The sequence below is a fragment of the Falco biarmicus genome, chromosome 8 (genome assembly GCF_023638135.1).
Source record: "Falco biarmicus isolate bFalBia1 chromosome 8, bFalBia1.pri, whole genome shotgun sequence".
Taxonomy (NCBI): domain Eukaryota; kingdom Metazoa; phylum Chordata; class Aves; order Falconiformes; family Falconidae; genus Falco; species Falco biarmicus.
Window position 1 is genome coordinate 18603190 of NC_079295.1, and position 25230 is coordinate 18628419.

Genomic DNA, 25230 nt, shown 5'->3' on the forward strand with positions numbered 1-25230 from the left:
GGTTTGCAAATGAAAAAGCTAAGTAATATCTTGAATTTTAAATTTTGCTTGCATTTTACTTAAAATGCTTTTAATATACAAATTTAAAAACATATTTTCTCAATCCAGATGGCACTGCTGTGTAATTGCTAATATAAAACATAAATACTTGCTATATTGTTTAACCCATTGCACTTTTTTTCCTCAGAAAAACCCAGCCCACCAGAAAAACTTGGAGTAACAAATGTCACAAAGGACAGTGTTTCTCTTTCATGGCTAAAACCAGAACACGATGGTGGAAGCAGAATTGTGAGCTACCTCATTGAAGCTCTTGAGAAAGGACAGCAAAAATGGGTTAAGTGTGCTGTTGTAAAAACAACTCATCACGTTGTCCATGGTCTTAAGGAGAATGTTGACTATTTCTTCAGGGTGTCTGCAGAAAACCAAGCTGGTTTAAGTGATCCAAAGGAACTACTGCTCCCTGTTACAGTAAAAGAACAATTAGGTATGCTTCCTGACATGAGGCAAAACATACTAAATTGGATTCATATTTTTTAAAAGGGAACATTTTTTAATGGTTTGAAAATGTCTTCTTTTTCAGAATCTCCTGAGATTGACATGAAGGGCTTCCCTCATAACACTGTATATATTCGAGCGGGATCAAACCTGAAAGTTGAAATTCCAGTTTCTGGAAAACCAGTGCCAAAGGTGACATTGTCTAGAGATGGTGTTGCACTGAAACCTACCATGAGATTTCACACAGAAACAACTGCAGAAAGTCTAATCATTAACCTTAAAGAAAGTGTGGCTGCTGATGCTGGCAGATATGACATTACTGCTGCCAACTCAAGTGGCACCACAAAATCATTTGTTAATATTGTTGTGCTGGATAGACCAGGTCCTCCCGTTGGTCCTGTTGTTCTTAGTGATATCACTGAAGAGAGTGTAACACTCAGATGGCAGCCGCCAGCTTACGATGGTGGAAGTCAAGTTACCAACTATATTGTACTGAAAAGAGAAACAAGTACTGCTGCTTGGTCTGAAGTGTCTGCAACCGTTGCTAGAACTGTCATCAAAGTTATGAAGCTCACAACAGGAGAAGAATACCAATTCCGCATCAAAGCTGAGAACCGTTTCGGCATCAGCGATCACATAGACTCACAATGTGTGGTTGTCAAGCTTCCTTACAGTGAGTAATCTACTTCTTACACTCAATGTTTTAATGCTCTGATGTTGAAAATACAATTTTGTTAACAATCACTTCTTTTGATATTATCAGCTACCCCTGGCCCTCCTTCCACACCATGGGTCATGAATGTCACCCGAGAAAGTATTACTGTTGGATGGCATGAACCAGTCAGTAATGGTGGCAGTGCAGTCACTGGATACCACCTGGAAATGAAAGACAGGAATAGTATATTATGGCAGAAGGCTAACAAGACCCTCATTCGCACAACTCACTTCAAAGTCACCACCATCAGCGCTGGCCTTATCTATGAATTTAGAGTTTATGCAGAAAATGCAGCTGGCATTGGAAAAGCAAGTCATCCTTCTGATCCAGTCCTTGCAATTGATGCTTGTGGTATGTATTCCCTAGAAAATACAGAAGCCCAACCGTTTAAGTAGTACTTTTTTTTTCCTTCCCTGTGATATTCTGTCCTGTACACTAAGCCAATATCCAAACCAGCTGTTTATCATTAGCAATATTTTTACATTTCTTCCTGCAGAACCACCAAGAAATGTTCGTGTCTCAGATATTTCCAAGACTGCTATCACTCTGACATGGCAGAAACCAGCATTTGATGGTGGTAGCAAGATCACCGGATACATTGTAGAAAAACGTGATCTTCCAGATGGCAGATGGACAAAAGCTAGCTTCACCAATGTTATTGAAACTCAGTTCACGGTATCTGGTCTGACACAGAACTCCCGGTATGAATTCCGGGTCTTTGCTAAGAATGCTGTTGGTTCCATTAGTAATCCCTCAGATGTTGTGGGTCCTATCACATGTGTTGATACATATGGTAAGTGTTTTGCAGTGACATAATGGTACCATTTTGTGGTACTAGAAAGCTTAAAGGCAGCACTGTTTTGTAGAACCATAGTCTTTTAAATATAAAAGGCTAGTTTACAATGATTGATTCAATAAGCTTGAATGTGAGCTATTTGGGCATGATTGTGATGAACATCTTTGGCTGTATCTGCATTTTTAAAGTCTTATGGTATCTTTATTCTCTTACCAACAGAAGTCTGCTCATGCCCCATGGCCAAAGTAGTTAAATTTATACATGTGGTTGCCTTTTCTTGGTAGGATTGTTTCTAACTTGTTCTAGGTTTATGATTTAAGTTATACATGCTATCTTTACTCTGATCTGTATTTATAAAATGCCTGTAACTATTACCTTAAGTAAAGTAGTATTATTATTGGTTTTATTAAATACAAGTCTAAAATAATTATGGCTCTAGCTTTTTCTTATTCTTATTTTTTTCTTAAGGTGCACCTGAAATTGACGTGCCACCAGAATATACAGAAGTGGTGAAATATAAAGCAGGAACTTCAGTTAAGCTGAAACTAGGCATCTCAGGCAAGCCTACACCCACAATTGAATGGTTCAAAAATAGCAACGAGCTACAAAGCAGTGCACTAGTGTCTATTGAAAATACAACAGAATTTGCTTCTATACTCATCAAGGATGCAACTCGACTCAACAGTGGCACCTATGAATTAAAACTGAAGAATGCCATGGGTTCAGCATCAGCCCATGTTAGAGTACAGATACTTGGTATGTCTTGAGCTGCAGCTGGGTTTACACTATTAAACAATAACTGTGCAATAAATGCTTAACATCTTCTTCTGCCTTCCACAGACAAGCCAGGACCTCCAACTGGACCTATACAGTTTAAGACAGTCACTGCTGAAAAGATTACAATAATGTGGGATCCGCCAGCAGATGATGGTGGTGCACCTGTAACACACTATGTTGTTGAAAAGCGGGAGACAAGTCGGGTTGTATGGTCTTTAATTTCTGAAAAACTGGAGGGGTGTATCATAACTACAACAAAACTTATCAAAGGAAATGAATATATGTTCCGTGTCCGTGGTGTGAACAAGTTTGGAGTTGGTGATTCACTGGAGTCTGAACCTGTTATAGCCAAAAATTCATTTGGTAAGAAAAATATAAAGTAACGTATGCAACTGAATCATCTTGCATATTATCTGGAAGTAGTACGATCTACTGATACTTTTTTTTTTTTTTTTTTTTTGCTTAGTTACACCTGGACCACCTAGTGTACCAGAAGTCACAATGATAACCAAGAATTCTATGACTGTTATCTGGAATAGGCCCACTGTTGATGGAGGCAGTGAAATATCAGGGTATTTCCTTGAGAAGCGTGACAAGAAGAGTCTAAGTTGGTTCAAGGTTACTAAAGAAACCATTCGGGACACCAGACAGAAAGTAACAGGTCTGACTGAAAACAGCGAATATCATTTCCGAGTTTGTGCTGTCAATGCAGCTGGACAAGGTCCATTCTCTGAAGCTTCTGACTTCTACAAAGCTGCAGATCCTGTTGGTAAGATACAACGTGCAGTATTTCTAATTGGTTAGAAATCAATAGACAATGAGCAATTGGGATGGAATTGTACCAGTGTAACTGAGGGCAGATTTTATTCCTTTTTGTGATTAATTGTAAATATGGCTTCTGATTTTCCACCCCCCCCACCCCCCCACCCTCTTGTAAACTATCACTTACAGATAAGCCAGGCTCACCAGCAAAGCTGAAGGTTGTGGATACAACCAAGACATCTGTCACTCTTGGTTGGATTAAACCTGCTTATGATGGAGGAAGTCAAATTACCAGCTACGTGGTGGAGAAAAGGGAAGGTGAAGACCAAGAATGGACTGTAGTCAGTACAAAGGGAGAAGTGAGAACAACTGAGTATGTTGTATCCCACCTTCAGCCAAGCGTTAATTATTATTTCCGCGTGTCTGCTATAAATTGCGCTGGACAAGGAGAGCCTATTGAAATGATGGAACCTGTTCAAGCTAAAGATATTCTTGGTACTGTACTTTTCAGTGATTTATAATTTTTCCATGTTTTGAGGTTTTAAAAAATATTTTGTATTTTACATTCCAAGTATACATTATTAATTTTCACTTATTTCCACAGTGGCACCTGAGATTGATCTGGATGTTGCTCTCCAGACCTCTATTGTTGCTAAAGCAGGTGAAGATGTGCAAGTAATGATTCCATTCAAAGGAAGACCTCCTCCAACAGTCACGTGGAGAAAGGGTGACAAGAATCTTGGGATTGATGAAAGATATATCATCCAGGACACAGAATCATCTACACTACTTACGATTCCTCAAGTTACCCGAAATGATACAGGAAAATATGTTCTTACAATTGAAAATGGAGTTGGAGAGGCAAAATCATCATTTGTGAATGTAAAAGTACTTGACACACCATCTGCCTGCCAGAAGCTGCAGCTTAAGCATGTTTCCCGTGGCACAGTTACACTGGTATGGGAGCCACCTCTCATTAATGGTGGCTCTGAAATAACAAATTATGTTGTTGAAAAAAGAGATGCTACAAAGAGGGCCTGGTCAACTGTAACAACAAAGTGCTCCCATACCACCTTTAAGATAACTAACCTGTCAGAGAAGACAGCATTCTTCTTCCGTGTTCTTGCTGAAAATGAAATTGGACTGGGTGAACCTTGTGAGACATCTGAACCAGTGAAAGCTGCAGACGTACCTGGACCTGTAAAAGACCTAGCCATGAAAGATTCTACAAAGACTTCTGTTAAATTGCAGTGGAGCAAACCTGACTATGATGGTGGTAGCATTATATCGGACTATGTTATTGAAAAGAAATTGAAGGATGAAAAAGAATGGACGTATGCAGGCACAAGCAAGAGCTGTGACTTTGAAGTTGAAAAACTTAAAGAGCTTTCTGTCATGGAATTCAGAGTCTTCGCTAAAAATGAAAAAGGCCTGAGTGATGGTGTTACTGTTGGACCCATTACGGTGAAAGAATATGTAATAACACCTGAAGCTGACCTTTCTGATATTCCTGGAGGTCAAATTGCAGTAAGAATTGGACATAATCTGCACATCGAATTGCCCTATAAAGGTAAACCTAAGCCATCAATGAGCTGGCTCAAGGACAACCTCCCTCTTAAAGAAACTGAACACCTTCGTTTCAAGAAAACTGAAAACAAGATCAGCTTAAGCATCAAAAATGTGAAAAAGGAGCATGGTGGCAAATATACTTTAATTCTTGAGAATGTAGCCTGCAGAAAAACATTCACAATTACCGTCATCACTCTTGGTCCTCCATCTAAGCCAAAAGGACCTTTAAGACTAGATGAAATCAAAGCAGATAGTGTAGTTTTGTCATGGGAAGCTCCTGAAGATGATGGGGGAGGAGAAATTACTGGCTACAGTATTGAGAAGAGAGAAACTTCACAAATGAACTGGAAGCTGGTGTGTTCAAGTGCTGCAAGAACAACTTTCAAAGTACCGAACCTTGTTAAAGACACTGAATATCAGTTTAGAGTTCGTGCAGAAAACAGATATGGAGTGAGCCCACCTCTTGTCTCAGCAGATGTTGTGGCAAAGCATCAGTTTAGACCACCAGGTGCCCCAGGCAAGCCTGTTGTATACAACATAACTGCTGATGGAATGACCATATCTTGGGATGCTCCCGTTTATGATGGTGGTTCAGAGATTATTGGATACCATGTTGAAAAGAAGGAAAGAAACAGTATTTTGTGGCAGAAGGTTAATGTTGCATTAATATCTAGCAGAGAATACAGGATTACCGGACTGCTGGAGGGCCTGGATTACCAGTTCCAAGTATATGCTGAAAACGCCGCAGGTCTAAGCCGAGCTAGCGAGCCAAGCAAATTTACTTTGGCAGTCTCTCCAGTGGGTGAGTGAATGATCAGTCACTTATCTAAGAAAATTCAAGCCTTGCAAACTACGGTGAGCAGTAATAAAAATAAACTTTAATTATTTTCTTTTCAGACCCACCGGGTACTCCTGATTACATTGATGTCACCAGAGAAACAGTCACCCTTAAATGGACACCCCCACTGCGTGACGGAGGCAGTAAGATTGTGGCTTACAGCATTGAGAAACGGCAAGGGAGTGAAGACCGTTGGCTCAGATGTAACTTTACTGATGTCAGTGAATGCCAATATACAGTTACAGGACTCAGTTCAGGTGACCGGTATGAATTCAGAGTGCTTGCAAGAAACGCCGTTGGTACAATCAGCCCGCCTTCGCAATCTTCAGGCTATATCATGACCAGAGATGAAAACAGTAAGAATAATTTCTTAATATGCTTATATTTGGCTACTGAAGCAAATTAGAGCTTCTGGCTCTACTGATGGGAAATGAGAGGCCAAGATGGGGAAAAAAGCATGTGACTGAGGCCCTTTCACTCGACTCAGAACATTTCTGTTTGTACTTCAAGGTGGGAGGGTCTAAATTAAAGACCCAAATCTGGCAGACATATGTAATCAATTGGTGCATGGCACTCTACAGTTGTGTTTGATAAGCAGCAGCAGCAAAGTGGGAAAGAAATCATAAACTGTAATATTCTGATGTACTGAGTAATTTAGAAATCAAAATGTACCTCAGGTAGCTTGGCATACTGTAACAGCATATATTAACAGTGTCTTTCACCTATTGTTAATATGATGTACTGTGTGCTTACAGGAAAAATAAGTTTATAGTTCCTATAATAACTGCTTTTTAGAGAATGACATTTTCTAAGTGAAAGAATTGTCTTTATGACAATTTTTTTATACTTAGTACATTTAAAAGAGTATCAGAAAAAAATACTTAGCTATATGGGAACTGAATTGTATTTTCCTTTTTTAGTTGCTCCAACAATTGAATTTGGCCTTGAGCACTTCGAAGGCCTTACTGTTAAAGCTGGAGAGAGCATTAGACTTAAAGCTCTAATCAAAGGACGTCCAGTACCTAAAGTGACATGGTTTAAGGATGGTAAGGAGATTGAGAAAGTAACGAATATAGAAATAACTACAGCTATTGGATATAGTACAATCTTCATTAGAGATGCTACCCGGGATCATCGTGGAGTGTATACAGTAGAAGCCAAAAATGCATCAGGCACTAAACGAGAAGATATTACCTTCAGAGTACAAGGTAACACATGAAACACTTTCAGCATCCTCTTTAGAAATAGTATTTTATTCTAAGTGTCAGGAAATTATAATTCTGAACTTTTGAAATTGCAGACACACCAGGAAAAGTTGGTGGACCGATACGATTCACGAACATTACTGGAGAAAAGGTCACGTTATGGTGGGAGCCTCCAGCTAATGATGGCTGTGCTTCTATTTCCCACTACATAATTGAAAAACGTGAAACCAGCAGGATTGCTTGGGCATTAGTTGAAGATAAATGTGAAGCTTGCAGCTACACAGCACTTAAATTAATTAAAGGCAATGAGTACCAGTTCCGTGTCTCTGCAGTGAACAAATTTGGAGTTGGCAGACCTTTGGAGTCTGATCCAGTTACCGCACAAATACCTTACAGTAAGTTTCCACCTCATTCTGTAGCAATAACTGTGGAGTTACCATCTTCTCTTTCTAATGATGTTTTCCTTTTTTTAGCTCTCCCTGATGCACCAGGAACTCCAGAGCCTACCAATGTAACAGGAGACAGTATCACACTCACGTGGGCAAGACCAAAATCAGATGGAGGAAGTGAGATAAATGAGTATATTCTAGAAAGGAGAGAAAAGAAGAGTATGCGCTGGGTTAAAGTATCCAGTAAGAGGCCCATTTCTGAGAACAGATACAGAGTAACTGGCCTTATTGAAGGCAACGAGTATGAATTCCATGTCATGGCTGAAAACGCTGCAGGAGTTGGACCTCCAAGTGATGTTTCAAAGCTGATTAAATGTAGAGAGCCAGTCAGCCCACCAAGTGCCCCTAATGTTGTAAAGGTGATAGATACATCAAAGACTAGTGTAAGCTTAGAGTGGACCAAGCCAGTTTTTGATGGAGGCACGGAAATAATTGGGTACATTATTGAGATGTGCAAAGCTGATCTCGAAGCATGGCAGAAAGTCAATGCAGAGACTGTTATTGCTACTAAATACACTGTTGTTGATTTGGAGGCAGGAGAACACTATAAATTCAGAGTTAGTGCTGTCAATGCTGCTGGCAAAGGAGAAAGTTGTGAAGTTCCTGCTTCAGTCCAAACTGTGGACAGGCTTTCTGCACCTGAAATTGATATTGATGCAAACTTCAAGCAGACTCATATTGTAAGAGCAGGTGCAAGCATTCGTCTATTCATTGCCTTCTCTGGAAGACCTGTTCCTACTGCTGTGTGGTCCAAAGCAGATGCTAATCTCAGCTTGCGTGCTGACATTCAAACAACTGATTCATTCAGCACATTGACTGTGGAGGAATGCAACAGAAATGATGCTGGCAAGTATGTGTTTACTGTGGAAAACAACAGTGGAAGTAAGTCTGTTACATTCACTGTAAAGGTTTTGGACACACCTGGTCCACCAGGTCCTATTACGTTTAAAGATGTGACTCGAGGATCTATTACTTTATTGTGGGATGCTCCTGTTCTGGATGGAGGTTCACGTATCCATCACTACATTGTGGAAAAACGGGAAGCAAGCCGTCGTAGCTGGCAAGTAGTGAGTTCAAAATGCACCCGACAAATCTTTAAAGTCACTGATCTGGCAGAAGGTGTACCATATTACTACCGAGTGTCAGCAGAAAATGAATATGGTGTAGGTGAACCCTGTGAATTAACAGAACCAGTTGTAGCCACGGAAGAACCTGCTCCACCTAAGAGACTAGATATTGTTGATACAACCAAATCTTCTGTAGTTTTAGCTTGGCTTAAACCTGATCACGATGGTGGTAGCCGTGTTACTGGATACCTTCTTGAAATGAAACAAAAAGGATCTGACTCCTGGATTGAAGCTGGACAAACCAAACAACTTACTTTCACTGTTGAAGGCCTTGTGGAGAATACTGAATATGAGTTCCGGGTCAAGGCAAAGAATGATGCTGGCTACAGTGAGCCAAGAGAAGCTTTCTCTTCTGTTATTATTAAGGAGCCACAGATCGAACCAACAGCAGATCTCAGTGAAATAAGTAGGCAGCTCATAACATGCAAGGCTGGAAGCACCTTTACTATTGATATACCAATCAGTGGGCGCCCAGCTCCAAAAGTGACATGGAAACTTGAGGAGATGAGGCTGAAGGAAACTGAGAGAGTGACCATCAAGACAACAAAAGACAGAACCACACTGACTGTAAAGGACAGTATGAGAGGTGACTCTGGTAAATACTACCTCACACTTGAAAACACTGCTGGTGTGAAAACATTTACTGTCACAGTGGTAGTCATAGGAAGGCCAGGTCCTGTCACTGGCCCAATTGAAATATCATCTGTCTCTGCTGATTCCTGTGTGTTGACCTGGAAAGAACCCGAAGATAATGGTGGCAGTGATATTACAAACTACATTGTAGAGAAACGTGAATCTGGCACAACAGTATGGCAGCTGGTAAATTCCAGTGTGAAACGTACACAGATCAAAGTCACTCATCTCACAAAATACCAGGAGTACAGTTTCCGAGTAAGCTCAGAAAACAGATTTGGTGTCAGCAAACCGCTTGAATCAAAAACAATAGTCGCTGAGCATCCATTCGGTAAGTGAAACACTTTTCAAAATCTCTTCTTTTCCTCTGAGGTATCTGTAATAACTAACATTTTCCTCCCCATCTTTTTTTTGTGTTTAGTTCCACCAAGCCCACCGTCGAGGCCAGAAGTCTATTCTGTGTCTGCAACTTCCATGGCCATTCGCTGGGAGGAACCCTATCATGATGGTGGCAGCAAAGTCATTGGATATTGGGTTGAAAAGAAGGAGCGCAACACCATCCTTTGGGTGAAGGAGAACAAAGTGCCATGCTGTGAATGCAACTACAAAGTCACAGGACTGGTGGAAGGCCTAGAATATCAATTCAGAACCTATGCTCTAAATGCTGCAGGTGTTAGCAAAGCTAGTGAAGCTTCCAGACCTGTAGTGGCTCAAAATCCAGTTGGTAAGTATTACTTTTAGGGTTATGTTGTTATTTAAGCTAAAATAGAATTGCACGTCACATTTTTCTGGTTTATTCCTTCAGATCCACCCGGAAGGCCAGAAGTAACAGATGTCACCAGATCTACAGTGTCGTTGAGCTGGTCAGCACCCCTTTATGATGGTGGAAGCAAAATTATCGGATATATTATAGAGCGCAAACCATATAACAAATCTGGTGATGGACGCTGGCTGAAATGCAATTATACCATTGTCTCAGAAAACTTTTTTACTGTGACAGCTCTTAGTGAAGATGAAGCATACGAGTTCCGCGTACTAGCAAAGAATGCGGCTGGTGTGATTAGCAAAGGATCTGAATCCACTGGTGCTGTCATTTGCAAAGATGAATACTGTAAGAAATACTCACTTGGAAAAACTGAAATCATAATGTTCTATTTCTAGTACTGTCATGTAATTTGTTTTTAATCTCTTTTTCCTTATGACAGCACCACCAAAGGCTGAACTTGATGCCAGACTGCAGGGAGAAGTTGTGACCATTAGGGCTGGATCAGATCTTGTTCTTGATGCAGCCGTTGGTGGGAAACCAGAACCAAAAGTCTTCTGGTCCAAAGGTGACAGGGAATTGGATCTATGTGAAAAGATATCTCTGCAATACACCAGCAAACGAGCCATTGCAATTATCAAGTTCTGTGACAGAAGTGATAGTGGGAAATACACTCTAACAGTTAAAAATGCCAGTGGGATGAAACAAATTTCTGTTCTTGTCAAAGTGCTTGGTATGTATCCCATGATTAATATTCATACTTAGTATACTAAAACCCCCACATTCTTTTAAATAAGTGAGATACCTGTCCTTAGCTGCCAATAACAATACTTGTTTTCATCTCTACCCAGATTCACCAGGTCCATGCGCAGGCAAAATCACAGTTAGCAGAGTAACAGAAGAGAAATGTACTCTGGCATGGAACATTCCTGAGGAAGATGGAGGCGCACAAATCACCCACTACATTGTAGAAAGGCGTGAAACCAGCAGACTTCACTGGGTTATTGTTGAGGCTGAATGCCAGACTTTATCACATGTAGTAACAAAACTTATTAAAAATAATGAATACATCTTCCGTGTTAGAGCTGTCAACAAATATGGACCAGGTGTTCCACTTGAAACAGAACCTGTGATTGCCAGGAATGCTTTCAGTGAGTGTTACTACCTTCCATTCTGCATCAGAATTTGTGGAATATTTCTCACAGATAAACAATTTGTTAAACAATTTTTTTTTTTCACCTTTAAAAAAACCCCAGCTATCCCAACACCACCTGGTGCTCCTGAAGAAGTGAGTGTTGGCAAGGAACATGTCATTATTCAGTGGATGAAACCAGAATCAGATGGTGGCAGTGAGATTAAGGACTATCTTGTGGACAAACGTGAAAAGAAAAGTCTGCGCTGGACACGAGTGAACAGAGATTACACTGTTTATGATACCAGACTGAAAGTCACTGGTCTCATGGAAGGCAGCCAGTACCAGTTCCGTGTCACTGCAGTGAATGCTGCTGGGAACAGCGAGCCTAGTGAAGCTTCACAATACATGTTGTGTAAAGAACCATCATGTAAGTTACCACATTTAAAACATATTTTAATATTTACTTATAATAGTGGAGCATAAAGCCATGTTGACCCTTTGACTAAGATACTCAAACCCACATATGATTTCACTGAACTAGCTAGTATTAGAATAGACTTAAAAGCAGTTGTAGTTCATTTTAAATACATTTCTTGGCATTAGCTGTTTAGAAATTGGTTTTGACTGTAAAATGTTTCCTGCACCAATGTGAAATGCATTTTCTTCTATTTCAAAGATACTCCTGCACCACCTTCAGCGCCAAGAGTTGTGGACACTACCAAGCACAGCATAAGTTTAGCATGGTCAAAGCCCACATATGATGGTGGCGCTGACATCTTAGGCTATGTTCTTGAAATGAAAGAAGAAGGCACTGAACAGTGGTATCGACCACATACCACTGCCACTCTGAGGAATGCTGAGTTCACCGTGACTGGTCTTAAAACAAGCCAGAAATACCAATTCAGAGTTGCTGCTACAAATGTGAATGGTATGAGTGAATTTAGTGAATCATCAGCAGAAATAGAACCTGTGGAAAGAATAGGTAATTTGAAAATTTAATGTACATTTTAAGGAATAATTATATTTTCCTTCAGAACCACTAAAAGATTAATTAATTCCATGTTTTTTACACCCTTCATCAGAAATACCTGAGCTTGAGCTTGCTGATGATCTGAAGAAGACAGTTACAGTCAGAGCTGGCGGTTCCCTGCGCCTAATGGTCTCTGTATCTGGCAGACCTGCTCCCGTAATCACATGGAGCAAGCAGGGTGTTGACCTTGTAAGTCGAGGTATTATTGATACCACAGACAGCTACACTCTGCTTATCGTGGATAAAGTTAATCGGTATGATGCTGGAAAATATGTCATTGAGGCTGAAAATCAATCAGGAAAAAAATCTGCAACTATTTCTGTAAAAGTGTATGGTAAGTACTGCTACAATTATATATGGGCATTACATCACTCATAGTGTACGTTGCTCAAGAATAAGAGTCTTTCATTTCCAAAGGAAGTTTGCAGTATAAATAACATGGGAATGTTTGGGAAGTCAAAGAAACAATCTAATACAAAGGAAAATACAGGGATTCTAAAGCTGTGCTAGTTTGTAAATCAGATCCCAGCATTCTTGTTTCTTTTTATGCAGAAGAAACCATTGACTGTAAAAGGAAAGGATGCAAAAGAAAAAAATAATTGTTGTTTTTGTTTTAGATACACCTGGTCCACCAGCTGCAGTGAGAATTAAGGAAGTATCGAAAGATTCTGTGACACTTACTTGGGATATTCCAGCCATTGATGGTGGAGCCCCAGTCAACAATTATATAATTGAGAAACGCGAAGCTTCCATGAGAGCTTACAAGACTGTCACTATCAAATGCAGCAAGACATTTTGTAGAGTTACTGGACTTCTAGAAGGAGCTTTGTATTATTTCAGAGTACTACCTGAAAATATTTATGGCATTGGTGAAGCTTGTGAAACATCTGATGCAGTACTGGTATCTGATGTCCCCATGGTACCACAAAAACTGGAAGTGATTGACACCACTAAATCAACCGTTACTCTTGCATGGGAGAAACCACTGCATGATGGTGGCAGCAGATTGACCGGCTATGTTATTGAGGCCAGCAAAGCTGGAACAGAAAGGTGGTTGAAAGTGGTGACACTGAAGCCTACTGTCTACGAGCACACAATTATCTCTCTCAATGAAGGTGAACAGTACTTGTTCAGGGTCAGAGCACAGAATCAGAAGGGTGTGTCAGAACCACGAGAGATTGTCACAGCAGTGACAGTACAAGACCAAAAAGGTAGGTACCTACTGTTAAAAATAACAGGGTGAAGTTTACACCGGATGAATGTGATATTTATAAAATGAGTATTTAAAATATCAATGATTTGCTTTTCTTAGTTCTACCAACAATTGACTTTGCTGGAATACCTCAGAAGACAATTCATGTACCTGCTGGCAAGCCCATTGAATTAGCTATTCCAATTGAAGGACGACCACCTCCAGCTGCATCTTGGTTTGTCGCTGGTTCTAAACTAAAAGAATCAGAACGCGTCAAAATTGAGACTGTTGCCAAAATGGCTAAATTAACTGTGCGTGAGACCACCATACATGACACTGGAGAGTATACGCTTGAACTGAAGAACACAACTGGAACAGTTACTGATACATTAAAAGTTATAATTCTCGGTAAGGAATTATGAAAATAATTGTCTGTATGATCTTTCTCCATTTGTACATTTTGTTACATAAGCAATATGATTGCTTTTCCCCTTTTTTATTTTTTGTCTTTTAATCTTCTGGTTTTATTTTTCTCTAGACAAACCTGGACCACCTGTTGGACCTATCCGAATTGATGAAATTGATTCAAATTACATAACCATCTCCTGGGAGCCACCTGAGCTGGATGGTGGAGCTACTCTTAGTGGCTATGTGGTAGAACAGCGTGATGCTCACCGTCCTGGGTGGCTGCCAGTTTCAGAGTCAGTAACCAGGACAACGTTTAAATTCACCAGACTTGTTGAAGGTGCAGAATATGTGTTCCGTGTGGCTGCTACCAACCGCTTTGGAATTGGATCTTACCTGCAGTCTGAAATTATAGAATGCAAGAGCAGAATCCGTAAGTCTGAATTTTTTATTCTCTACCTTTAAAAATAAAAATGCATATTTAAATAGGCTTATATTTCCACACATAGGTTAGATTTTTCTAGAGGCTACTACTTCTTTTGTCAAATAAAATGGTACATTATGATGCACAGTAGACTTGTTATATTTCTAGAGAAAAATGCCATCCGTAAAACTATACAGATATTATAGATGCACTTCACAGAAGCTGGATGGTAAACTTGCATTTTCTGCTCAGGTCTAGCATTAGCCTTGAAAAATTGCTTTACCCCATTACAAAAACTTAGTATTAGTATTTCACTGACCTAGTTTGTAAAGTACTTTGATATCTGCTGATAAAAAGAGTTTGATAGGACGTTGGTATTACATTGTCATTCACAATGTGTTGCATATTACTAATGTGTAGAATCATTTGATGCTTTTTTCACTAATACGATGTTATGCTTTTACAGGTATTCCTGGTCCTCCTGGCACTCCAGAAGTGTTTGATATCTGTCGAGATGGCATGACATTAACTTGGTATCCTCCAGAAGATGATGGTGACTCACAGATTACTGGTTATATTGTGGAACGCAAAGAAGTTAGAGCAGATAGATGGATCCGTGTAAATAAAGTACCAGTTACTATGACTCGTTATCGTTCCACTGGGTTGGTTGAAGGATTAGAATATGAACACCGAGTCACAGCAATCAATGCCAGAGGCACTGGCAAACCCAGCCGCCCTTCCAAGTCTGCTGTTGCCAGAGATCCAATTGGTAAGTAATTTCCTACATAGGTTAAGCACATTAAGACAGAAGAGAATGATACTAGTAAAATTTACCCTTTTTTTAATTTGGAAATGTATCTGGATGTGTTAATAAATGAGATTCTGACCGAAGAAAACCAAGAAAATATTAATGAAAATTCCTTTATTCTTATTTTTCCTGTATAAATTATATGGACTTAATACAGATCATATATTGCAAGTTAGCGTTTGTTGTATCTTTTAAATATTCATAAAAAAAGATCCCAGCCCCTCCATGTGATCTTCCCTTCCAGCTCCTCCAGGTAAACCTCAGAATCCAAGAGTCACTGATACTACAAGAACATCCGTCTCCCTGGCTTGGAGTCCACCAGAAGATGAAGGTGGTTCTAAAGTTACTGGCTACTTAATTGAGATGCAGAAGGTTGATCAGATTGAATGGACCAAATGCAATACCACGCCAACCAAGATTCGGGAATACACCTTGACACATCTCCCCCAGGGTGCAGAGTACAGATTCCGTGTGCTAGCCTGTAATGCTGGTGGGCCAGGAGAACCTGCTGAAGTACCAGGAACAGTCAAAATAACAGAAATGCTTGGTAAGACACTTTAAGTCTTAAGTAATTTTGAAATTTGTCCTAAAAATGTATTTGTCTAAAGCAGGTATGATATAATCTGTAAAACAGACAAAGCATGACATGTTAATTTTGTTTACAGAGTATCCTGACTATGAACTTGATGAAAAATACCAGGAAGGTCTCATGGTGAGACAAGGTGGAGTTATCAGGCTTACAATACCCATTAAGGGTAAGCCCATCCCAGTATGCAAATGGACAAAAGAAGGACATGACATCAGCAAGAGGGCCATGATTGCAACTTCGGACACTCACACAGAACTTGTGATCAAAGATGCAGAAAGAGAAGATTCAGGCACCTATGATTTGGCACTTGAAAACAAGTGTGGCAAAAAAGCTGTGTATATTAAAGTCAGAGTGATTGGCATTCCGAATCCACCAGAAGGGCCACTTGAGTATGATGATATACAAGCTCGTTCTGTCAGAGTGAGCTGGAGACCTCCTACAGATGATGGTGGTGCAGATATCCTAGGTTATATTGTTGAGAGACGAGAAGTACCAAAGACCGCCTGGTACACTGTTGACTCTAGAGTGAAAGGGACATCACTAGTGGTGAAAGGACTCAAAGAAAATGTGGAATATCACTTCCGTGTTTCCGCTGAAAATCATTTTGGTATTAGCAAATCTCTCAAATCTGAAGAACCAGCAGTACCAAAGACACCTCTAAGTAAGTTCCCTTTCAGATTTTTTTTTTTAAATAATTTTAATTACTACATTATGGTTCTAAAATTGCAATAATATATGCAAATGTTTTAATGCTATGGCACTACTCTATTATTTTTGTTATTATAATTATTAACAGATCCTCCAGAGCCTCCAAACAACCCACCTGAAGTGCTTGATGTTACAAAGAGTTCTGTCAATTTGTCCTGGTCCAGACCTAAAGATGATGGTGGTTCTCGTGTAACTGGCTACTACATTGAACGTAAAGAGACATCTACAGAAAAATGGGTGCGGCATAATAAGACACAGATTACAACTACAATGTACACAGTCACAGGACTTGTTCCAGATGCTGAGTATCAGTTCCGTATCATTGCTCAAAATGACATTGGTGAAAGTGAAGCAAGTCCTGCTTCTGAACCAGTTGTATGCAAGGATCCATTTGGTAAGAAAGCATTTGAATTAACAGATATTCTGAAGAGCAAGTTAGTGACATTTAGAGAGGAATTTATTTTCTGTATATATTTTAATTTTCAGACAAACCAAGCCAACCTGGAGAAATTGAGATCACGTCTATATTTAAGGACAGCATTACATTAGAATGGGAACGACCAGAAAGCGATGGTGGCAAAGAGATCCTTGGCTACTGGGTTGAATATCGTCAGTCTGGAGAAAGCACCTGGAAAAAGTGCAATAAAGAACGCATCAAGGACAGGCAGTTTACAGTAGGAGGTTTGCTAGAGGCTACAGAATACGAGTTCCGTGTTTTTGCAGAAAATCAGACCGGCCTCAGCAGACCTCGAAGAACTGCTATGGCAGTGAAAACTAAATTAACATGTAAGCAAAAATACATTGTCATATTTGCTGTGATATGTTGAGATTTGCTGTGTCATAAATTACAGTGCCGCACTTAGCAAGCTGCCTATTTGTTTTACATGTTATTTGCCAACATGACTGTCCTAAAGCACAGTCTTTCAAGTACAAGAGGCACAAGTATAAATGAAAATTAATTTATTTCCAGTGATATAGTAATAGAGGAAAAATTTCATAGTAACCTTAATTATTTTTAAATTTCCTTTGTCATAGCTGGAGAAGCACCTGCCATAAAGAAAGAAATGCAGGATGTTACAACTAAACTGGGTGAAGCAGCTCAGCTTACATGCCAGATTGTTGGGAGACCTTTGCCTGATATTAAATGGTACCGCTTCGGCAAAGAACTGGTACAAAGCCGAAAATACAAGATGTCATCTGACGGACGCAATCATACACTGACAGTAATAACGGACGAACAGGAGGATGAAGGTCTCTACACCTGTATGGCTACCAACGATGTGGGAGAAATTGAATCTAGTGGCAAGCTATTATTGCAGGCTCCTCCTCAGTTCCACCCTGGCTTCCCATTGAAAGAGAAATACTATGCAGGTGCAGGTGGCACCCTCCGCCTCCACATTGTGTATATTGGTCGACCAGTACCAGCAATAACTTGGTTCCATGGCAACAAACCTTTGAGAGGATCAGAAACGGTTACTATTGAGAACACAGAGCATTATACTCATCTTGCTATTAAGAATGTCCAGCACAAGACTCATGCTGGGAAGTACAAAGTGCAACTCAGTAACACATTTGGAACAGTGGACACTGTACTCAATGTGGAAATACAAGGTATTTATTTTTATTTTCAGTATCTTTGTGGAATATTTTGTCAACTATTTACTGGCAAAAGAGCTAAAAATATCATGCTTTTTCTTTTACAGATAAGCCAGATAAACCAGTAGGACCAATTGTTATAGAGTCTATACTGAAGAATTCTGTGGTGATAAGCTGGAAAGCACCAGAGGATGATGGTGGTGCTATGATAACCAATTACATCATAGAGAAACGTGAAGCCAAGGAAGGAGCAGAATGGCAACTTGTATCTTCAAGCATTTCAGGGACAACCTGTAGAATTGTTAACCTAACTGAAAATGCAGGCTATTATTTCCGTGTTTCTGCTCAGAATACATATGGCATTAGTGAAGCACTGGAGGTTTCATCAGTTGTTGTCATGAAGCCTCCATTTGGTAAGTGGATGCCAAAATACCAGTTTCTGTATGTCCCCTGTAATTACTAAGCTCACTTCAGGTTTTGAACTCTTTTTTTTTTTTTTTTTTTCTTTACAGAAAAACCAGGACAACCTGGTCAGCCAGTAGCAAGTGCCGTCACAAAGGATTCTTGTGTTGTCTCATGGAAGCCACCTGCAAGTGATGGTGGTGCCAAGATTAGAACTTACTATCTTGAGAAGCGTGAGAAAAAACAAAACAAGTGGATTTCTGTAACAACAGATGAAATTCGTGAAACGGTCTATTCTGTGAAAGATCTTATTGAAGGTCTTGAATATGAGTTCCGTGTGAAATGTGAAAATCTTGGTGGTGAAAGTGAATGGAGTGAGGTATCACAACCAGTCACTCCAAAATCTGATGTACCAATTCAAGCTCCGCATTTCAAGGAAGAACTAAGGAATCTGAATGTGAAATTTCAAGCTAATGCCACATTTGTTTGCAAAGTCACTGGTCATCCTAAACCAATTGTCAAGTGGTACAGACAGGGCAAAGAGATCATGCCAGATGGTGAAAAGATCAAGATACAGGAATTCAAGGGTGGATATCACCAGCTGGTCATCACAAATGTAACAGATGATGATGCCACAGTATATCAAGTTAGAGCTACCAACCAAGGAGGATCGGTGTCTGGCACTGCCTCTTTGGATGTTGAAGGTGAATAAAGGGTTTTGATTCCTAACAAATGATTTTTAAGCTTTGAATATTTAGACTATTGGTGCTGCTCTTATGTGCTTTTGGTCATGTGCTGTTGTTCTTCCTCTTTCTATTCCAGTTCCTGCAAAGATTCACTTGCCCAAAAACCTGGAAGGCATGGGAGCTGTTCATGCCCTCCGAGGGGAAGTAGTGAGCATCAAGATTCCATTCAGTGGCAAGCCTCATCCTGTCATCACATGGCAGAAGGGACAGGACCTCATTGATACTAATGGACACTACCAAGTCATTGTTACACGATCATTCACATCCCTTGTTTTCCCAAACGGTGTTGACAGAAAAGATGCAGGGTTTTACGTTGTTTGTGCCAAAAACAGATTTGGAATCGATCAAAAAACAGTTGAATTAGATGTGGCTGATGTGCCTGATCCACCAAGAGGGCTGAAGGTAACTGACATTTCAAGGGATTCAGTCAACTTAACCTGGAATGAACCAGCTACCGATGGAGGAAGCAGAATCATAAACTACATTATTGAGAAACGTGCTACAACAGCAGAGCGATGGATTCGTGTTGCACAAGCTCGCGATACACGATACACAGTGGTGAACCTATTTGGCAAGACCACCTACCAGTTCCGTGTAATTGCAGAAAACAAGTTTGGCCAAAGCCAGCCTTCTGAACCTACTGATCCAATTATAACAAAGGAAGATAAGACCAGAGTAATGAACTATGATGAAGAAGTAGATGAGACCAGAGAAGTCACCACAGTTAAAGCAGCTCACTATTCTACAAAGGAACTCTATGACAAATACATGATTGCAGAAGAGCTTGGACGTGGGCAGTTTGGCATTGCACACCGCTGTGTTGAGGCAGTTTCGAAAAAGACTTACCTGGCCAAGTTTGTCAAAGTAAAGGGTGCTGACCAAGTTTTGGTAAAGAAAGAAATTTCCATTTTAAACATTGCTAGGCACCGAAACATCCTGTATCTTCATGAATCATTTGAGAGCCTAGAAGAATTGGTCATGATCTTTGAATTCATTTCTGGAGTTGACATCTTTGAAAGAATCAGCACACCTTCATTTGAACTTAATGAAAGAGAAATAGTAAGTTACGTACGCCAGGTCTGTGATGCACTAGAATTTTTACATCGCCACAGCATTGGACATTTTGATATTAAACCAGACAATATTATTTACTTCACAAGAAGAAGCTCTGTAGTTAAAATTGTTGAATTTGGTCAAGCCAGACAACTGAAGCCTGGAGATAGCTTTAGACTCCAGTTCACTTCTCCTGAATATTATGCACCTGAAGTACATCATCACGATTTAGTCAGCACAGCTACTGATATGTGGTCAGTTGGTGCTCTAACATATATACTTCTCAGTGGCATTAATCCCTTCATTGCTGAAACAAACCAACAAGTTATTGAAAATATTCTAAATGCTGAATACAACTTTGATGATGAAGCATTCAAAGACATAAGCATTGAGGCCATGGACTTCATTGATCGCCTGCTAGTTAAGGAAAGGAAAGCTCGGATGACAGCTGCTGAAGCACTTAACCATGTGTGGCTAAAACAGCAGACAGAAAAGACCAGCACTAAAGCCATCAAGACCTTGAGGCACAGGCGTTACTACCAAACTTTAGTAAAGAAGGAGTGGAACACAGTTGTGTCTGTAGCCCGCATTTCCTGTGGAGGTGCAATCAGATCTCAGAAGGGCATAACGGTGGCTAAAGTTAAAGTTGCACCAATAGACATTGGTCCCATTGCTGGGCAGATAAAGCATAACGTTACAGAAGAAGGAGGGCATGCCAAATATGTGTGTAGGATTGAAAACTATGATCAATCCACACAAGTCACATGGTACTTTGGTATGAGGCAATTAGAAAGCAATGAGAAATATGAAATCAAATACGAAGAAGGTGTGGCAACCATGTATGTCAAAGATGTTTCTAAATCTGATGATGGTACCTACAGATGCAAGGTAGTAAATGACTATGGTGAAGACAGCTCTTATGCAGAACTTTTTGTTAAAGGTGTGAGAGAAATTTCAGAGCACTACAGATGCAGGACTGTTAGGAAAGTGAAAAGACGGGTTGATGCTATGAGACTGTTGGAGCGTCCACCAGAATTTACTTTGCCTTTGTATAACCGCACTGCATACATTGGAGAAAATGTCAGGTTTGGAGTAACTATAACAGTTCACCCAGAACCTCGCTTAACATGGTTCAAATCAGGCCAGAAAATCAAACCTGGTGATGATGACAAGAAGTATGCTTTTGAATCAGACAAGGGTCTTTATCAACTTGTCATCAATAACGTCACTGAAGAGGATGATGCTGAATACAGTATTGTGGCACGCAATAAATATGGCGAAGACAGCTGCAAAGCTAAGCTGACTGTGATTCCGCATCCACCTCCAGCAGATGCCACGCTAAGGCCCATGTTTAAAAGACTGCTGGCAAATGCTGAATGTCAAGAAGGCCAAAGCGTCAGTTTTGAGATCAGGGTATCTGGTGTACCAAAACCAACGCTGAAATGGGAGAAAGATGGTCAACCTCTGTCCTTTGGTCCTAACTTTGATATAGTTCATGAAGGTTTAGATTATTATGCTTTGCATATCAGAGATACTTTACCAGAAGACAGTGGTTATTACAGAGTTACTGCTACAAACAGCGCTGGATCAACAAGCTGTCAGGCTTATCTAAAAGTTGAGCGTTTGAAATACGTCAAGCGTGAGTACAAGACTGAAGAAGAGCGGGAGAAGCACGTACAGAGGCAAATAGACAAGACCTTACGAATGGCAGAAATCCTTTCTGGGGTTGAAGCTGTTCCACTGACACAAACTGCACAAGAGGCTCTCAGAGAAGCTGCTATCTTATATAAACCAGCTGTTAGCACTAAGACTGTCAAAGGTGAATATGAAATTAAGAAAGAAGAAAAGAAAGAAGAAAGAAGACTTCGTATGCCATATGAGGTCCCAGAGCCTCGCAAACATGTGCGCACTACTCTTGAAGAAGACCAGAGTATTAAACACTTTGTCCCTCTGTCCGACATGAAGTGGTACAAGAGACTGCGAGACCAGTATGAAATGCCAGGAAAACTTGAGAGAACTGTTCAGAAACGCCAGAAGCGCATACGTCTTTCCAGGTGGGAGCAATTCTATGTGATGCCACTACCACGCATTTCTGATCAGTATAAGCCTAAATGGCGCATACCAAAGCTCACACAAGATGATCTTGAAACTGTGAGACCTGCACGTCGGCGTACCCCATCGCCAGACTATGAATACTACTATAGACCAAGAAGGCGATCACTTGGTGACTTGTCAGATGAGGAACTACTCCTGCCTATTGATGACTATTTAGCCATGAAGAGAACTGAAGAGGAAAGACTGCGCCTTGAAGAAGAGCTGGAGTTAGGCTTTTCCGCCTCCCCACCAAGCAGAAGCCCCCCACGCTTTGAACTGTCTGCCCTTCGGTATTCCGCTGCAGGAGCACAGGTCAGTTCAGAGGAAGAAAGGAAAAAAGAGCTGAGGTATTCAAGCTATCACATCCCCACTAAAGCTGACACCAGCGCACGCTATGCTGAGCTTCGTCAGCGCCACGACAGGGCTGCCTACAGACCACCTAAACAAAAGCAAAGAATAATGGATGAAAGAGAGGATGAAGAATTGCTCCGTCCTGTTGGCACTGTTCAACGACTTTCTGAATACAGGAGTGAGCTTGAATATATGGCAGAGGAGGAAAAGAAGAGACTCAGGAGAAGGAGGGAAAGAGCAGTAACTGAGATCACATCAGAAGAAGAAGAAGAAATAGAAATGGTGCAACAGGTTCACAGGGAATTTTCACCTCCCTCTAGATTACTAAGAAGAAGAAGATCTCTTTCTCCAACTTACATTGAGTTGATGCGTCCTGTATCTGAATTAATTCGACCTCGCTCACGGCCTCCTGAAGAAAGTGAGAGAAGATCCCCAACACCAGAGAGAACTCGACCACGCTCACCTAGCCCAGTTTCTAGTGAAAGATCGCTCTCTCGGTTTGAGAGGATGGCAAGATTTGATATATTTTCTAGATATGAGTCCATGAAATCTGCTTTGAAAACTCAGAAAACTATGGAAAGGCAATACGAAGTTCTGACTCAGCAGCCTTTCACCCTTGACCACGCTCCTCGCATTACCCTGAGAATGCGCTCACACCGGGTACCATGTGGCCATAATACCAGGTTCATTCTAAATGTCCAGTCAAAACCAACTGCTGAAGTGAAGTGGTACCATAACGGTATTGAGCTCCAGGAGAGCCGTAAGATACATTTTACTAACACCAGCGGTGTACTAACGCTGGAGATACTCGACTGCCACATTGATGACAGTGGAACATACCGAGCTGTATGCACAAACTACAAAGGTGAATGCTCTGATTATGCAACACTAGATGTTACTGGAGGAGATTACACTACATACTCTTCCCAGCGGAGAGATGAAGAAGTACCAAGGCCAATTCTACCTGACTTGACAAAAACAGAGGCATACGCATTCTCCTCATTTAAGAAAGCATCTGCCACAGAAGCAAGTTCCTCGGTGAGAGAGGTCAAATCAGAAATGTCAGCAACAAGAGAATCACTGTTATCATATGAACACTATGCTGCTTCTGAAGAAAAAATCACTGCAGCTGAAGAAAAATCATTGGAAGAAAGGACTGTACACAAGGCATTTAAAAGCACTCTACCAGCAACCATCCTTACAAAGCCACGGTCAATCACCGTTTCTGAAGGGGAGACTGCAAGATTCTCCTGTGATGTTGATGGTGAACCAGCACCAATGATAACATGGTTCCACGCAGGTCAACCCATTGTTTCTTCGAGGCGCTTCCAAGTAACACGAACACAGTACAAGTCTACCTTTGAAATTTCTATGGTCCAGATGTCAGATGAAGGAAGTTACACTGTTGTGGTAGAAAACTCTGAAGGAAGACAGGAAGCACATTTTACTTTGACCATTCAAAGAACAAAAATTCCAGAAAAAACAATTACATCACCTCAAACAATCAAATCTCCTGAGCCTCGTGTAAAGTCGCCAGAACCAGTTAAGTCTCCTAAACGAGTGAAATCTCCTGAACCCATCAGTGGTCCCCCAAAAGCAAAGTCACCACCTGGAGACAAAACAGCACCAGCAGAGAAAGTAAAATTACCAGCTGCTTCTCCACCAAAGATAAAACAGCATCTGAAAGCAGAAGCTCTTGGAGATACGGTAAAGTTATCCTGTGCAGTTGAAAGCAGTGTTTTAAGTGTCAGAGAAGTGGCTTGGTATAAGGATGGCAAAAAACTGAAAGAAAACCATCGTTTCAAGCTTCATTATGCAGCAGATGGCACCTATGAGCTCAAAATCCATGATCTTGTGGAATCTGATAAAGGAGAATACACCTGTGAAGTTATTGGGGAAGGAGGCGTTTCAAAAACTAACTTCCAGTTTACTGGCCAAGTATTTAAAAATATACATTCCCAGGTAAGAGGTGTGTCTGAAAGTCATAAATCAGTTCGGAAAGAAGATGAGGTGCTTACAGTTGCTGCTCAGAAGAAATCAGCAGCGGCAACTGAAGAAAAAGCAGCAGTTCAAGAAGTCATTAAAAAGTCAGTTGCTACTGAAGATGTGAAACAATTGAAAGCAGAAATTAAAGCTTCTTCAACTAAAATGACAGTGTCCGAAGGGCAGAAAGTGACGTTGAAAGCCAACATTCCTGGTGCCTCTGAAGTAAAATGGGTGCTGAATGGAATGGAGCTGAGAAATTCAGATGATTACAGATATGGTGTTTCTGGAAGTGATCACACACTAACTATCAAAAAGGCCAGTAATAAAGATGAAGGTATACTTACCTGTGAGGGTAAAACTGATGAAGGCATTATTAAATGCCAGTATGTTCTGACCTTTTCTAAAGAGCGCTCCAACGAACCAGCATTTATCACACAGCCTAAGTCTCAAAACGTCAATGAAGGACAAGATGTATTGTTCACCTGTGAAGTTGCTGGGGATCCTTCTCCTGAAATTGAGTGGTTTAAGAATAATCAACCTGTAAGTATTTATTTAATATATTTATTTGAAAAAATAGAATTA

General features: G+C 40.5%; 2 protein-coding genes across 5 annotated transcripts in view; one reads left to right on the top strand and one right to left on the bottom strand.

Moving 5' to 3' along the window:
• Window positions 1-25230, top strand: part of TTN (titin) — a 238651-nt gene that overhangs the window by 210623 nt on the left and 2798 nt on the right. The window contains exons 221-252 of the mRNA XM_056349795.1: window positions 188-484; window positions 581-1168; window positions 1259-1561; window positions 1707-2003; window positions 2475-2762; window positions 2847-3146; window positions 3250-3552; window positions 3735-4040; window positions 4150-5916; window positions 6012-6308; window positions 6873-7160; window positions 7253-7552; window positions 7631-9697; window positions 9788-10090; window positions 10172-10477; window positions 10572-10862; window positions 10981-11280; window positions 11386-11691; window positions 11941-12246; window positions 12347-12628; window positions 12912-13505; window positions 13607-13894; window positions 14025-14324; window positions 14782-15084; window positions 15368-15670; window positions 15789-16373; window positions 16509-16814; window positions 16907-17206; window positions 17456-18031; window positions 18124-18429; window positions 18529-19122; window positions 19241-25188. Coding sequence (XP_056205770.1) covers window positions 188-484; window positions 581-1168; window positions 1259-1561; window positions 1707-2003; window positions 2475-2762; window positions 2847-3146; window positions 3250-3552; window positions 3735-4040; window positions 4150-5916; window positions 6012-6308; window positions 6873-7160; window positions 7253-7552; window positions 7631-9697; window positions 9788-10090; window positions 10172-10477; window positions 10572-10862; window positions 10981-11280; window positions 11386-11691; window positions 11941-12246; window positions 12347-12628; window positions 12912-13505; window positions 13607-13894; window positions 14025-14324; window positions 14782-15084; window positions 15368-15670; window positions 15789-16373; window positions 16509-16814; window positions 16907-17206; window positions 17456-18031; window positions 18124-18429; window positions 18529-19122; window positions 19241-25188 — 19898 coding nt within the window. The remainder of the gene's footprint in view (window positions 1-187; window positions 485-580; window positions 1169-1258; window positions 1562-1706; window positions 2004-2474; window positions 2763-2846; window positions 3147-3249; window positions 3553-3734; window positions 4041-4149; window positions 5917-6011; window positions 6309-6872; window positions 7161-7252; window positions 7553-7630; window positions 9698-9787; window positions 10091-10171; window positions 10478-10571; window positions 10863-10980; window positions 11281-11385; window positions 11692-11940; window positions 12247-12346; window positions 12629-12911; window positions 13506-13606; window positions 13895-14024; window positions 14325-14781; window positions 15085-15367; window positions 15671-15788; window positions 16374-16508; window positions 16815-16906; window positions 17207-17455; window positions 18032-18123; window positions 18430-18528; window positions 19123-19240; window positions 25189-25230) is intronic.
• The window catches only part of PLEKHA3 (pleckstrin homology domain containing A3), a 30328-nt gene continuing 20318 nt past the window's right edge, over window positions 15221-25230 (bottom strand). For 3 of the 4 annotated variants that reach the window (XR_008823597.1, XR_008823598.1, XR_008823600.1), the window contains 2 exons: window positions 24993-25156; window positions 15221-15631 (listed from right to left, as the gene is read on the bottom strand). The gene's annotated coding sequence lies outside the window, so the exon portion shown is untranslated. The remainder of the gene's footprint in view (window positions 15632-24992; window positions 25157-25230) is intronic. The other variant, XR_008823599.1, reaches the window with a different exon arrangement.